Source organism: Heloderma suspectum, chromosome 2 (genome assembly GCF_057233095.1).
Source record: "Heloderma suspectum isolate Gila_16-S chromosome 2, 16-S_ref, whole genome shotgun sequence".
Lineage (NCBI taxonomy): Eukaryota > Metazoa > Chordata > Lepidosauria > Squamata > Helodermatidae > Heloderma > Heloderma suspectum.
The window spans coordinates 206,695,058-206,707,366 of NC_139459.1; the positions used below are offsets into that span (position 1 = coordinate 206,695,058).

General features: G+C 45.6%; 1 protein-coding gene across 6 annotated transcripts in view; it reads left to right on the plus strand.

The window, feature by feature from the left end:
* The window catches only part of MAP2K6 (mitogen-activated protein kinase kinase 6), a 157,618-nt gene that overhangs the window by 84,082 nt on the left and 61,227 nt on the right, over positions 1-12,309 (plus strand). For all 6 annotated transcript variants that reach the window (XM_084837540.1, XM_084837542.1, XM_084837541.1 and 3 more), the window contains 3 exons: positions 391-518; positions 3,673-3,750; positions 7,067-7,206. In XM_084837540.1, coding sequence (XP_084693666.1) covers positions 391-518; positions 3,673-3,750; positions 7,067-7,206 — 346 coding nt within the window. The remainder of the gene's footprint in view (positions 1-390; positions 519-3,672; positions 3,751-7,066; positions 7,207-12,309) is intronic.

The following is a 12,309-nucleotide window of genomic DNA, read 5'->3' on the forward strand; positions in this document are numbered from 1 at the left end:
TCCACAACAGAATTCTACAGTTGTTTTGGCTGGAATAAATGCTAACCTTGCTCTAGAGCAGGGGTGGGAAATCAGTGGCCCTCTGGGTGTTGTTGGATTCTGAACCCCATCAGCCCCAGCCAGCATGGTCAATAGTCAAGGATGATGGGGGATGTAGTCCAAAACATCTGATGGGCCACAGGTTCCCCCACTTCTGTTTTAGAGCTTGGGGAAAGAGATTGTTTTCTGACCTTTTAGGATTCTGTGATTTTGATTCAAGTTTTAACAAGCAAAATGTATGCTGCTTCTGGTGCCCTCTGGTGGTAATAACCAACTTTTGTTGGCTTCCATTACCCACTGCAAGCAACCTGTTTTCAAAGAATGACCATTTCTGTGCGTTCCATTTTGCAGATGTCAAGCCCTCCAATGTGCTGATCAATACACTGGGACAGGTGAAAATGTGCGATTTTGGAATTAGTGGTTACCTCGTTGATTCTGTGGCCAAGACGATGGATGCTGGCTGCAAACCTTACATGGCAGTAAGTGCAAAGAACTGGAAAACCTTCAGTGCTGTCATATCACAAATTCCCATAGCTATGTTGCCTGACTACTTGTGCATGTAGAAGGGCAGATTTTTGTTTCGTTTTATTTTCAGCATTTATATACCCCACCTTTCTGTCGCATAGTCAAGGCAGCTTGCCTCCAAAATAAAAGAAATTTTAAACAACAACACCCCTGCCCCCCGCAGCAATACAAGTCAAAAACTAAAAGGCAGTAATAGCATAAAAGACAGTCTGAAGATGGTACTTTGCAAAAGTTTGTTGGAATAAAACTGTCTTTGTGGGAGCTCTTTCAGGAGGCTGTTCCACTCTTGGGTGCCACCGCTGAAAACGCCCTGTATAGGTAACCTTCCACTGTATTTCTGAAGCCGGGTCTCACAAGATCATCTTTGGAATCTGAGCTTCTAGTGTCTATTTTCAGTTAGCGTTGTTGCTGAAGTTCATTATTAGCTGGTTCAGGAAACTAATTTGCCCAGCTTGCGGTGCTCAGGTGCGTTGCAGATTGAACGTCATTGCCATGGCAAGCATTATGCTGCTCGCTGGCGAGCATGACGAGCAGCCAGCCTTCCTCCCAGGTTTGAAGCTGGAGAGGTGGCGGAGAGGATTGTCTGGGAAGGTGAGTAGCACTCCCCACCCGTCCCCCAGCTCCAAAGCTGGGAGAAAGGCTGGGGATTGTTTGGCACCTGCGTGACCAAGGCAAAGAGCTTTGGGCACATGGGGCCGAACCACCCCACCCTGGCCTTTCCTGTTCCAGGGCAAGAAAGGCACCTGGGAGAGGGAAGGTGTTCCCTCCTTCATCAGCCTTTCTCTCAGGAAAGACTGAGAGAGCTGCATTGGGCTCTGATGCCTGAAACAGCACTTTAGAGCATGCCGTTAGGCAGCAGAGTCTCAACAGGATGCATTCCTCCCCCTGCCTGGCCTTTCCGTTAAAGATGAGAGCACATTGGATTCTGCTGCCTAAGGGCACGTGGGGTGCTTTTAGGCAGCAGAGCCCAATGGGGTGTGCTCCTTTCCCTGTTCTACCTTTCCCAAGGGAAGAGTCAGTGGGACGGAGTGGGGGGAGGGTTGATGGAGGCAGGCGGGTTCCTTAACCAGGAAGGCCAGCCCCAAACTGTTCAGCCCTGACAGTATGGACTGTAAAGCAAGATTCTTCACAGGTGTGGAATGTGCATTCTGTCTGAATCGGCAGTGCCCTGTGCACGCTTAGCTGGGAGTAAACCCCACTGAACTCAGTGGGATTTGCTTCTGAGTAAACAAGCATAGGATTAGGCTCTGAGACCTGGACCCTAATTAAAGTGTGGCGAGTTGAGCAAACACACCCAAAGGGTGGTGTGTGTTTTTTAAAGGCTCTAGGAAGCTGTGAGCAAATCTGGAGAAGCTCCTGGGCTTGGCAACAACAAAGTCATACAATCCCTCAGCTTGTCTGATGCAACAAGGGGAAGCAACCTGATCCAAAGGAGCTGCAGCTTAGGCAGGGGTTCTTTATATACAGCTTTGTAAACCTTCCCCTCTTGGCTTTTTCTACATTCTGGTGACCTCCCATCCCATCAGCCTTGGTGTTAAATGCAGGTTTTAATGTTTATACTGTTGAAACTGTAGCATAGGAATGTCATTTTCATTTAACACTGAGGCTCAGGGGCGTCCCGAGGTTTGCCCACCATTTTCTGGACCTTTAAAAGGATCACGCTTTTGGGAGGGCTCCCCCAGTGCATATATATACCAAGCCATTTCTGAATCGAGTGGAGGTAAATTTGTCCATTGCCATTTCTGGCTCCACGCTGTGTCTCATGCAAAGGTGGTAATGTTCCCCTATGAATATAAGAAACGCAATTGCCTGTAAAGTTCACAGGAATGGTCCTCCGTAAAAATGCATACAACTGTCGGCACACTGCTCTTCTGAGAAATTACAGCGATTTTGGCATAGCAAGGCTGTCATTTATGATTCCATCCTTTCTGAGGAGTCTGTATATGTTGCTGCTTTTGAATGTCTGCCAGATGTGAGCATTGGCTCTGAAATGGTCTGCAGGCTATTAGAGTGAGCAATAAAGCATTGCAGTTCCTCTCCTTTGGTCACTGTGGGCAATATCCTCTGTGACATTACCACTGACGTGAATAACATTGCACTAGAAGTCGTTTACACACGTGCTCAATGCAATTTATGTTAGTGGTATGTTCTCATTGGATACTGGCCTATACTCGTAAGACCATTTAGCTGTACCATTTACCTCGGCCCTTTTGGGTGTGGCTCATGCAGATTAAAATAAGGAAAATGGTACCTTTTTATGTTGGTAAGCATTGAAGCTGTCCTTCTCTGAGCTGTTCAGTTACAGACTTATTAAACTGGGCTCCTTCATCTTCTGTGACCTGTGTCGCAATAGTATTTCAAATAGCATTTCATCCAGCATTTGCTGGGCAGTTTGCACCTATTTAGGTGGAACAGACAGGTTTAAAAAAACCAACACCCACCTCAAAATTCTTCTTTACAGATGGGGTGTTTTTATTTGATTGGCTCCTGAAAGCATAAGTTACTAGCTAGTTTTGACCTATGAGATCCTAAGTGGTTTGAGCCCAAGATATCCAAGCAAACTCTTTGTCTCTAGCGTCTCCTGTCATGAAGTTAAACATTAATCAAACACATCCTCTTAACAAAACTAGGTTAAGGGAGCAAGGGCACATAGAGCGGTGTTCTTGGTGCTTTCTCCTTGGAATCTCTTTGAAGTCTGAGAGTGTATCTGATTAGAGTTGGTTTGCATACACCTTAATTTGCTTTCAGGCTTATAAGAAATTGAGAGGTTTCTTTGCTCCCGCTCCACACCATGCCTCACCTGAATGCGGGATTTAGAACATGGCGATCTACCTGAGAGCTAGTGTGGTATAGTGGTTAGGGTGTTGGACTGGACCTCAGGAGATCTGGGTTCTAGTCCTCACTCGGCCATGAAGCTCACTGGGTGACTTTGGGCCAGTCACTGACTCTCAGCCTAACCTACCTTACAGGGTTGTTGGGAGGAACAAAGGGAAAGGAGGAGGACCATGTAAGCTGCCTTGGGTTCCTTGCAGGAGGAAGAAAAGGTGGGATATAAGTGCAGCAGCAGCAATAATAATAATAATCTGTTTTCTGTCTTTCCCCCTCCAGCCTGAAAGAATCAACCCAGAACTAAATCAAAAGGGATACAGCGTTAAATCCGATATTTGGAGTCTGGGAATCACAATGGTAAGAGTATGCTCCTGTTATGCCCATAAAATGTGTCTAACTGGGGGAGGGGGGATTCTGATCTGTCCTATTCATATATCTCAGTGGGATAAACTATTCTGTTCTGTTCTATTCAGCATGGTGGATCCAGAATCTGCCCTTGCAAGAGGAAGGGCTCTACTCACCAAAGGTCCCTCTGCCCAATTTTGGGGGATTGCCCCTCCCCGCACACCACAGCTCACCCTATTCAGCAGGATCTCCTGACTCTCTTTGTAGCATTTTCAGGGGGCTGGAGGGGCTACTGTGGGAAGAGGGGGTGGGGAAGTCTACCTCCATCATTGAGGTTGATCCAACTGAAATCTGGATCCAACCCAGAAGATTTTGCAGTCTGAGGCTGCCTAAGATTAATCTGAAACCAGTTCAGGCCTTTAGCCTTTGATACAGCAAAGACATACGAGGTTCAAAATATGTTACTTTTTAAAAGCAGAACATTCTGGGAAAAGAAAGATAACCATTTTACTTTTCGGCTCATCAACTCAACTCCTTCATTGTTCTTGTTGAACCACTAGGATGATAGAATTACAGATGGTCAGAAATGGCCATGGGGTTAGATTCGAGAAGGAGAAACAACTTGACGTGTCCTTGGTTGTGCTGGTTGTTTGTCTATGGGATTGTGTCTGTCTCTTTACGTTTCATTGAGGCCAGAAGATGCTGTGAGTCACTCTGTAAGGGTTCTGGTAATACTGGAGTAATAGGCTATTGGAGGGGCCAGGCTTTGTGTGAAAATGCTCAGGGAGTCTTCAACTTCCAGTTGTATGGTGCTAGTGCTGGTGATGCAACCCAGCGTAGGTCAGGCTATGACCAAGTAGTGGGTCCAGACCGGTGGCCTAGTGCAACCTTCCCCAACCTGGTGCTCTCTTCCAAGCATGGCTTGGAATTGCGGGAGTTGTAGTCCAAGATATCTGGAGGGCGGGCAGTATGTTGGGGAAGGCTGCTCTAGTAGAATGGCAAAGGGTGAGTGTGTAGGTTCACCATTAAGGGTGACCTTTTCTTTTCCTTTTTTGTATGCATAAAGTTTTCACACTTTGTCCCTTCAGGGAACTATTTCTACATCATCTGCTGAGGGCAGCAGGGTTCTACAACATCCTTGTATTGCAATTTGCAATAGGGAATGCACCCAGTGGGCTGCTAGCTCAACATCATTCCCTCATTGTTGTTGTTTTTTTCATTTTAAACACATTTATTATTACAGGTATATCTTGCCTTTTTTTGCCCTCTTGCAAGGAATCTATGGCAGCGTACATTTAATCATTCATTAATTCTTTCGTTCATTTCATTTCATTTCTGTACAACCCAATAGCCGAAGCTCTCACATGGTGGGCCTCCTCTTCATTTAATCCTCCCAACAATCCTGTCAGTGGCTCACCCAAAGTCACCCAGTGAGTTTCATGGCCAAGTGGGGACTAGAACCCAGATCTCCTGAGTCCCAGTCCAACACCCTAACCACTACACCACAACTGCCTCTTTCATTTGAATTGCACATACACAACATTCCCCTGTTTGTTGCATGTTACCAGGGAGGATCAGTCATGGTAAGCAAGCAGCCTTTCAGGGAAGCTTTTCCATCAAGATCTTCTCATTTGATTCGGTCCTGACATGCTTTTGGGAGAACCCGTTACCAATGGTTCCCACTTCCTCTGCCCACCAGAATGCAGTTTGAAAGTCGCTGGCATTAAGAGTATGCTTCAAAGGAGTAGAGATGCGGGGGGGGGGGGGGGAATCATTCAGTTTGCATTTTAATGCAAATTTACCTAATTTCACACGTTCAAATCACTATGCAAACCGAAACTAGGTTATCTATCAAATTTTGCAAAGCAGAATTTTGCTATCAAAAATGTATACATGATGCATATATTGGGGAAAGCTGCATTTAAAAATGCATTATATTACAAAAATTGCTTGCAAAAATGTGTATATTATGTAAAAAAATGCATGTATTTGGAGAAATGTGCACAAAAATGGTCAGAAAATTTCATGCAAACTTTAAGAAAAGATTCTCAATGTTTGAGATGAACTGAATTTAAGACTGAAAAAATTAGAAACTAAGACAAACCAAAATTGACAGATTCATCTGTCTTCAGAAAGGAATAGTTTATTTTCTTCCTTTCCAGGTTCATTAATGGGTTAAAACCTAAAAATGCTGTGGCGTTTTAATGCCACTGAACAGTGGATTTTACTTTCTTGTTCTGTTTTGTTTTCCCTTCGTAATTTTAATTTTGCAGCTAATCAATTGCAGGGTTGAAGTGCCATCTTTCCAGTTTATTTGCAGAGCTCCTAATTTTTCTGCAAGGGGATTTGACTGTGTGCGTAGCAGCCAAGGTTCTCAGCCCAGGACACCAGTGATGGAATAAACTGTCCTAGAACTTTTAGATGTGTACTGGAAAGCGAACTACTTGGAGATTCAGGAGTAATGGAGAGCGCTACACCAGCCCTAACAGTGGTAGCCTTTCTAAAGTTGTAGAGCTGGTTGGCTTGGCCTGGCCTAGAATTGATCAATTTAAATTTGGGACAGGCTCCCTGTACCTTAACAACAACAACAAAAGGTACAAAAATTCTTCTGTAGACAGAAGAATTTTGGCAGATACAGCTGTTCGGCATCACCATAGTCCTACAGAATTGTTCAAGACTCTTTTTTACACTCCTTCTGATAAATATCAGGAAACTAGTTAGCAGTGTGCATGTGTTGTTTATCTGTGAAGTGCACGAAACCCAATGTCCTGCAGCAATAATCTATCTCGGCTTCTTCTCAGCTGATGCCAGGCCTGGGGTAGGGAATCTGCATTCAGAACAAACCTAAGATTTCTGCTGGCCTGTCGGAATAATTCTTTTGGGAATTATTAGTCCCCTCTTGTTGCAACAGCCGTGATGGGTGGGCTGTGGGGGAGAGGGCATGTCTTTTCCTGGCACTCTGCATTCTCCAGGGAGGCTATGGGTACATGGCACAAACCAGCAGAACTGGCCTCACATGCTGCTGCGTTTAAATATTCCCAGAGACATGCTGTCTCCAGGGACTTGCACAGGCTGTGCCTCAGAGGCACCAAATGAGCCCAGTGTTTCCAAGGAGGAACAGAACGAGGAGTGGGGGTGGGGTCGGCTAAGCTCGAGGATGATGAACTGAAATCCCAGTGTAACTTCAGAGGCTTGCCTGCAGATGGCAGCATATGCTAACATTGGCAAGAACATGATCGCCAGTGTGTTTGTGTGTTGCTCCTGGCAGTGCTGTAGATCTCTTAAAGCGCTTCAGAAAGCTGTCTTGCTGTCTTCTCCCCACACCCAGATTGAACTGGCAATCTTGCGGTTTCCGTACGACTCCTGGGGGACGCCATTCCAGCAGCTCAAACAGGTGGTGGAAGAGCCATCGCCACAGCTCCCGGTGGACAAGTTCTCAGCTGAGTTTGTTGATTTTACCTCACTGTGGTAAGCATGTTCTCCGTGAGCCATGGAGAACTCAACAATCCCCGCCTTAACTTTTGAGCCGACGCCCATATTGATGTAGCACAACCTTCCCCAACCTGGTTCCCCCCCAGACGCTGTGGACTTCAACTCCCACTAGTCCTAGCTAGCATGGCCAATGGTCAGGTACGCTGGGAGTTGAAGTCCACAACGTCCGAAGGGACCGTGGTGGGGAAGACTGATGTAGTGTATTGTTGCTGGCATGTACTAAGTGCTCTAATTTGCACTTTCCAGACATGTTGGCAGCAGTGTGTGCAGTCCAAAATGAAGTATCTTCTCTCAGCATCCTCTTGGCCTGGCATGGGTTTCCATGTGGGTAAGGTTGCTAGATTACTTCTTCAAAGGGCTGCTTCTGATGTGGACTTTGGCAAGAAGGAAGTGGCTGCGCATGAACTTCTCCCTTCCCACTTCCCCATTAGCACCTCAATAAACCTACAGGCACAAGGCAGCAGCTTTGGTAGATTACAAAGCTATAACACATGTTACTGGCTAATTGTTTCATCTGGACTCTAGTACTTGTTTTCAGCAATACAGAGCTCATCCTTTGAACATGTGAAATATGAAGAGTGCCTCTGGTCACAAACAGAATGCTTTTCCCTCGGTAGTGGAACTGAAGCCTTACTGAAACTAATCCTAGCTACATGTAACTGAACTGAATTTACCCTTTGCTTCCCCTCCCTTCCCTCTGTTGCTTCCCCTTTGGCAGATTTTAAATTGTAAGCTCCTTGAAGCAGGGACCTTTCATCTTGTTCTCTGTAAAGCACCATGCACATTGATGGTGCTGTGTAAACTGGCAATAACTAGTGTAGCCCAAATTAGGCCCTGGTGCCTTTCTGTTCAAAGACAAAGCGTGGAATGGGATTCGGCTCATTCCTTTCCCTGTTGTGCGTCCTTCTGTGTCAGTGGTCCAGATGGGCCACTGCCCAGTTTGCTGTGTTCCAACCACATGCCACAGGACTGAGCTTCCCCTGGTGCCTCAGAGATGGAGGGGAAGTGGTTAGCAACACCCAAACGTATTGCTGCAGCTATAAGCAGGGACACCAGATGAGCATCCTCCTTGGCCCTTTCCCCCACTGTCCTTTCAAATAATTGTGGCAAGTTTGGGAAGCTCTTACAGGTACCTGGCAAGACATCTCAGGCGTGGGAAGCAATGTCATAGCAATGTGGCGGCTGTTGGAGCCTCCCCAGCCGCTGCCTCACTTGCCCACTGCTGCCACAGTTATGGCAGCTGTAACTGGTGTGCCCTTCACACACACACACACACACACACACACACACCCCTGGGACACTCCTGTTGCTGTTGGAGGGAGGTGGCCACCATCACCTCCTGTTTTGGGGTCAGTTACCTGTTCCTGCCGGTAAGTTGCATCCAGTGATTGGAGCCCCAGCAGTCTGTCTACAGACCTCCGTTCGCTGTACAGTCTGTTTTGATGGTTAGCCTGTCCATGTGCTGATGACCTGTTCAGCTGAATGGATATTAAATACACATCCTTCGCAGTCATTCTCAAACTTTGGGGTTGTTACCCCTAGGATGATGTACCCTGGGGAGGCCCAAGATTCTCTCCCTTCCCCCTCACAGAAGCACATCTTGTTAAGCTAGGAGAAATATTATTGAAATCAGGGGTTAAATTTGCTTTGATTTCTTGGGTAGGCCCTTGTCCTGTGTTTCTTGGGTTGCTGGGAGGGGCTGGCAGCCTCCCAATTGTGGGAAACATGGTGCAGCTGGGTCTGATTTTGCAGCTGGCAGCATAGGAAGAGTGACACTTTGCAAAATGACATTGAAATTTAAAAGTTCTCATAATTCTTATTAAAAACACGTGTTGGCAGGGATGTACCTACCAGATACTTACTATAACAAATAATCAACATGTCATTCGCCATGTTGGGCCTTGCTGCTATAGATTTTTTTTAAATGATAATTACAATTAGAAGGACAAAAAACCTGTTTGGTAAGTACTGTAAATAGTTCCCCCGAAAATGTGTGTGCAAACAAGTGTTATTTTATTAATTAATTAATTAAATTTATTAATCACCCATCTGGCCGGTCACCCAGCCACTCTGGGCGATGTACAACAATAAAAACAGTTTATACAATAAATTCAATAATTTCTGAGTTTGTCAAAACTGGCTGTAATAAATATTGCAAAAAGCAAAAAACAAACCTGGATTTAATGAAGGAGGGTATGTAGGCATAGCACAAAATATGGTGCTTTGTCAGCTACTTTCCCTGCTAGGCAACTGCTGGTTCTGGGCTCGCTGGCTCTGCCTCCACCTTTTCAGCTCAGTTTCCTCTCCAGAAAGATGGTTTTGCGCTCTAACTCAGGGGGTTGGGCAACTTGTGGCCCTGCAGATGTTGGTGGACTGCTTTTCCCGTCTGCTGTAGCCAGCACAGCCAATGATGAGGCATGATGGGATTTGTAGTCTAAGGACATCTGGAGGGCCACACATTGCCCATCCCTGCTCTTAACTCACCAGAGCTGAACAAAATGCAAAGAGCCCAAGACAAGAAACAGACTTCACTGAGGGAGGGAAGGGGGTGGGAAAAAATCAGGTCGGGAGCACAAAGAGAGAAAGAGAGAGAGACCAACCTGCAGGTTGGTAGGGTGTGGGCTGAAGCTGCCTGAAGCAACAAATTCGTTTTGCTCTCATGAAAGTCCATTGTGTTTGAATTGCTTGTCCCCTGGGCTGAGGTTAAAAGTGTGCAGTGCCTGCAGGGACAGTATTGCTGAGGAATCTTCAAATACCTAGAAGGCCAAAATAAAAGCATTGTACCCAGTTGCAGTGATGGTGGCTGATAGTGGTGCTTTCCTGCTAATACTGTGGGAAATTGTTGTGGTCTTTGGAATGTCTGCAAGGGAAGGAGACAACTGGTAAAAACTCCTGGGATCAGATTATTGGTTAAAACCTTTGCAGCATTGGGTTGATGGGTCAGGTTGTCAGAGCCTCAGCCTCCCTTGTGGGGTTAAGGAGTGTGACAGCAGGTATGCATAAAATACCCAAAGGAAGGCTGGATGAGGAAGAGAATTATCTCATTCCACTAATTAACTGTTCCAGGGTGGGGGTGGGGTGGAAGAGTTCACTTGTTCAGCAGATGCCTGCCTGTGGCTAGTAAGGTATGACTACTAGCCGTGCTGTGGAAGTAACTCCATTGTTTTGAAAACAAGCAGAAACCCTCAAGGGAAAAAAGCAAGGCACGTATGTCAGCCTGGCCTTTACGTCAGCCAGCTCTACTTCTGCTGCCTTCTTCCTGAACTGAGACACGTGTGTCAGAGTGAGCATTCCTAAGGACTGTTTCCTGTGCCTTTCAGGAAATGTCACGTTGACCCCCAAGTGGTCTATGTAGGAAGTAATGCAGTGTGTCAGAGTTCTAGGCCTTATTTCTCATTTCTCCTCAGCAAGATGTCCCATTAAATGTCAGTGTATTGGGGAGGGAAAGGAGTCAAATTCGACATGGAGTTGTTATTGTTGCTATTTGTGATAAGCTATTAAAGATAATGCCTCCCAGAGATTGTTTAGTCTCTCAGCAATTTGAGAAAGCTAAATATTTTTCCAGCTTGGCCTTAAACAAGAGGTAGCTGCCTCATGTCGGAGGCTGACGCTTTTCTCATATATAGCCCTCAGTTAGTCTTTCAAAATAAAACTTGCCTGTCTGTTGCATAGCTTCACACACAGGACTCCTTGTCATCTCCTTTCCATCACCTCCTTCCTTCTGTCCTTGGGCAGTTCGATATTTTTCCCTTTGTGGCTTGGGGTCATTAGCTGCACGTGGCAGTCAGCTCCCACCTCCTTTGGGAATGCCACAATTACTTCAGGCGGAGTAGTGAGGCTAGCCAAACTTCCACTTATGCATCACCTCTCGTTGTTGTTGTTGTTGTTGTTGTTAGTCTCCTTTTGTTCTGAATAGGGCCCCCAAGGCTACTTACAGTTAAAACATGCAACAGTTTAAAAACATTTTTAAAAATAACTTTAAAACAATTTGAAAACTTTAAAATACTTTCAGAAATAGATGGAATGTGAGGAAAAGCAAAAGACCATTGGGACAGAGCAATGCACTCTTTGGGTGCTGAGGGCTGCCCCCTTTTAACAATAAAATGGACTCTGCTTTACTTCCTTGATGACGATCCTGTTGATGCTGTGAATGCATTTAGAGCAACTTAGGAGCATTCTTGCATCGGGCACTGCAGTGCTGCCCTTTTCTTGACAAGTGGAAAGGATGAAGACGTTTTGTGAAGCAGCCAAATAAGTCCTGCGGGATAATTAATATTAATGGATGGCACAAGTATCAGGGTCTGAAGGCCAGTCCAATGCAATTGGTCATGTGAAGGTGGTGTGAAAAGTGATGAGAAGCAACACCTTAACCGCCCTTCCTGCATGTGTTATTTTGTGGCTTTTCTGTGTATTTCTGTTTCGTTGCATATTTATCGATTTAGGCATTTTCAGCACATTCTCTGCTGTAAATATCACCTGGATAGAGGTGTAGCAGAGCTCATCAAGCCTGGACCTGGATATGAACTATTGGGGCTTTGAAATTCAGGGCTAATTTCAAAGAAGTGACTAAAATCTGAGCCGGAGAGTAATTCCTGATTTATTCAGCTCTGCATCTTCCCAATCTCACCTTTCCTCTCTCTCCCCTTTAAACAACAAGAATTACCTGGCTGGAGCAGTAGCACAGTAGCAGTAGGCTGCAGGGAGAGATCTGATCTCCTCCTCCTCTCTCAGTTGCACCAGGATGAAAAGCCTAGTGGAGCTTGGGAAATGTAGTTGCTGTGAAGTTGGATTGGCTTTGTAAAATAAGTTGAGTTATTTCATACCTTTGGAGGGATACAGCTCAGCATATTTTTCTGTTTAGTCTGAGGTGAGGAGTGGTGGGGCTCCATTATCCCTCTGATCTGAAGTGACATACAATATGCAAGCAATTTAAAATCAGATAGATGCAATCATAAGGGGAGATATGATAGTGCTCTTCAAGTACTTGAAAGGTTGTCACAGAGAGGAAGGCCAGAATCTCTTCTCGATCATCCAAGAGTGCAGGACACAAAATAATGGGCTCAAGTTACAGGAAGCCAG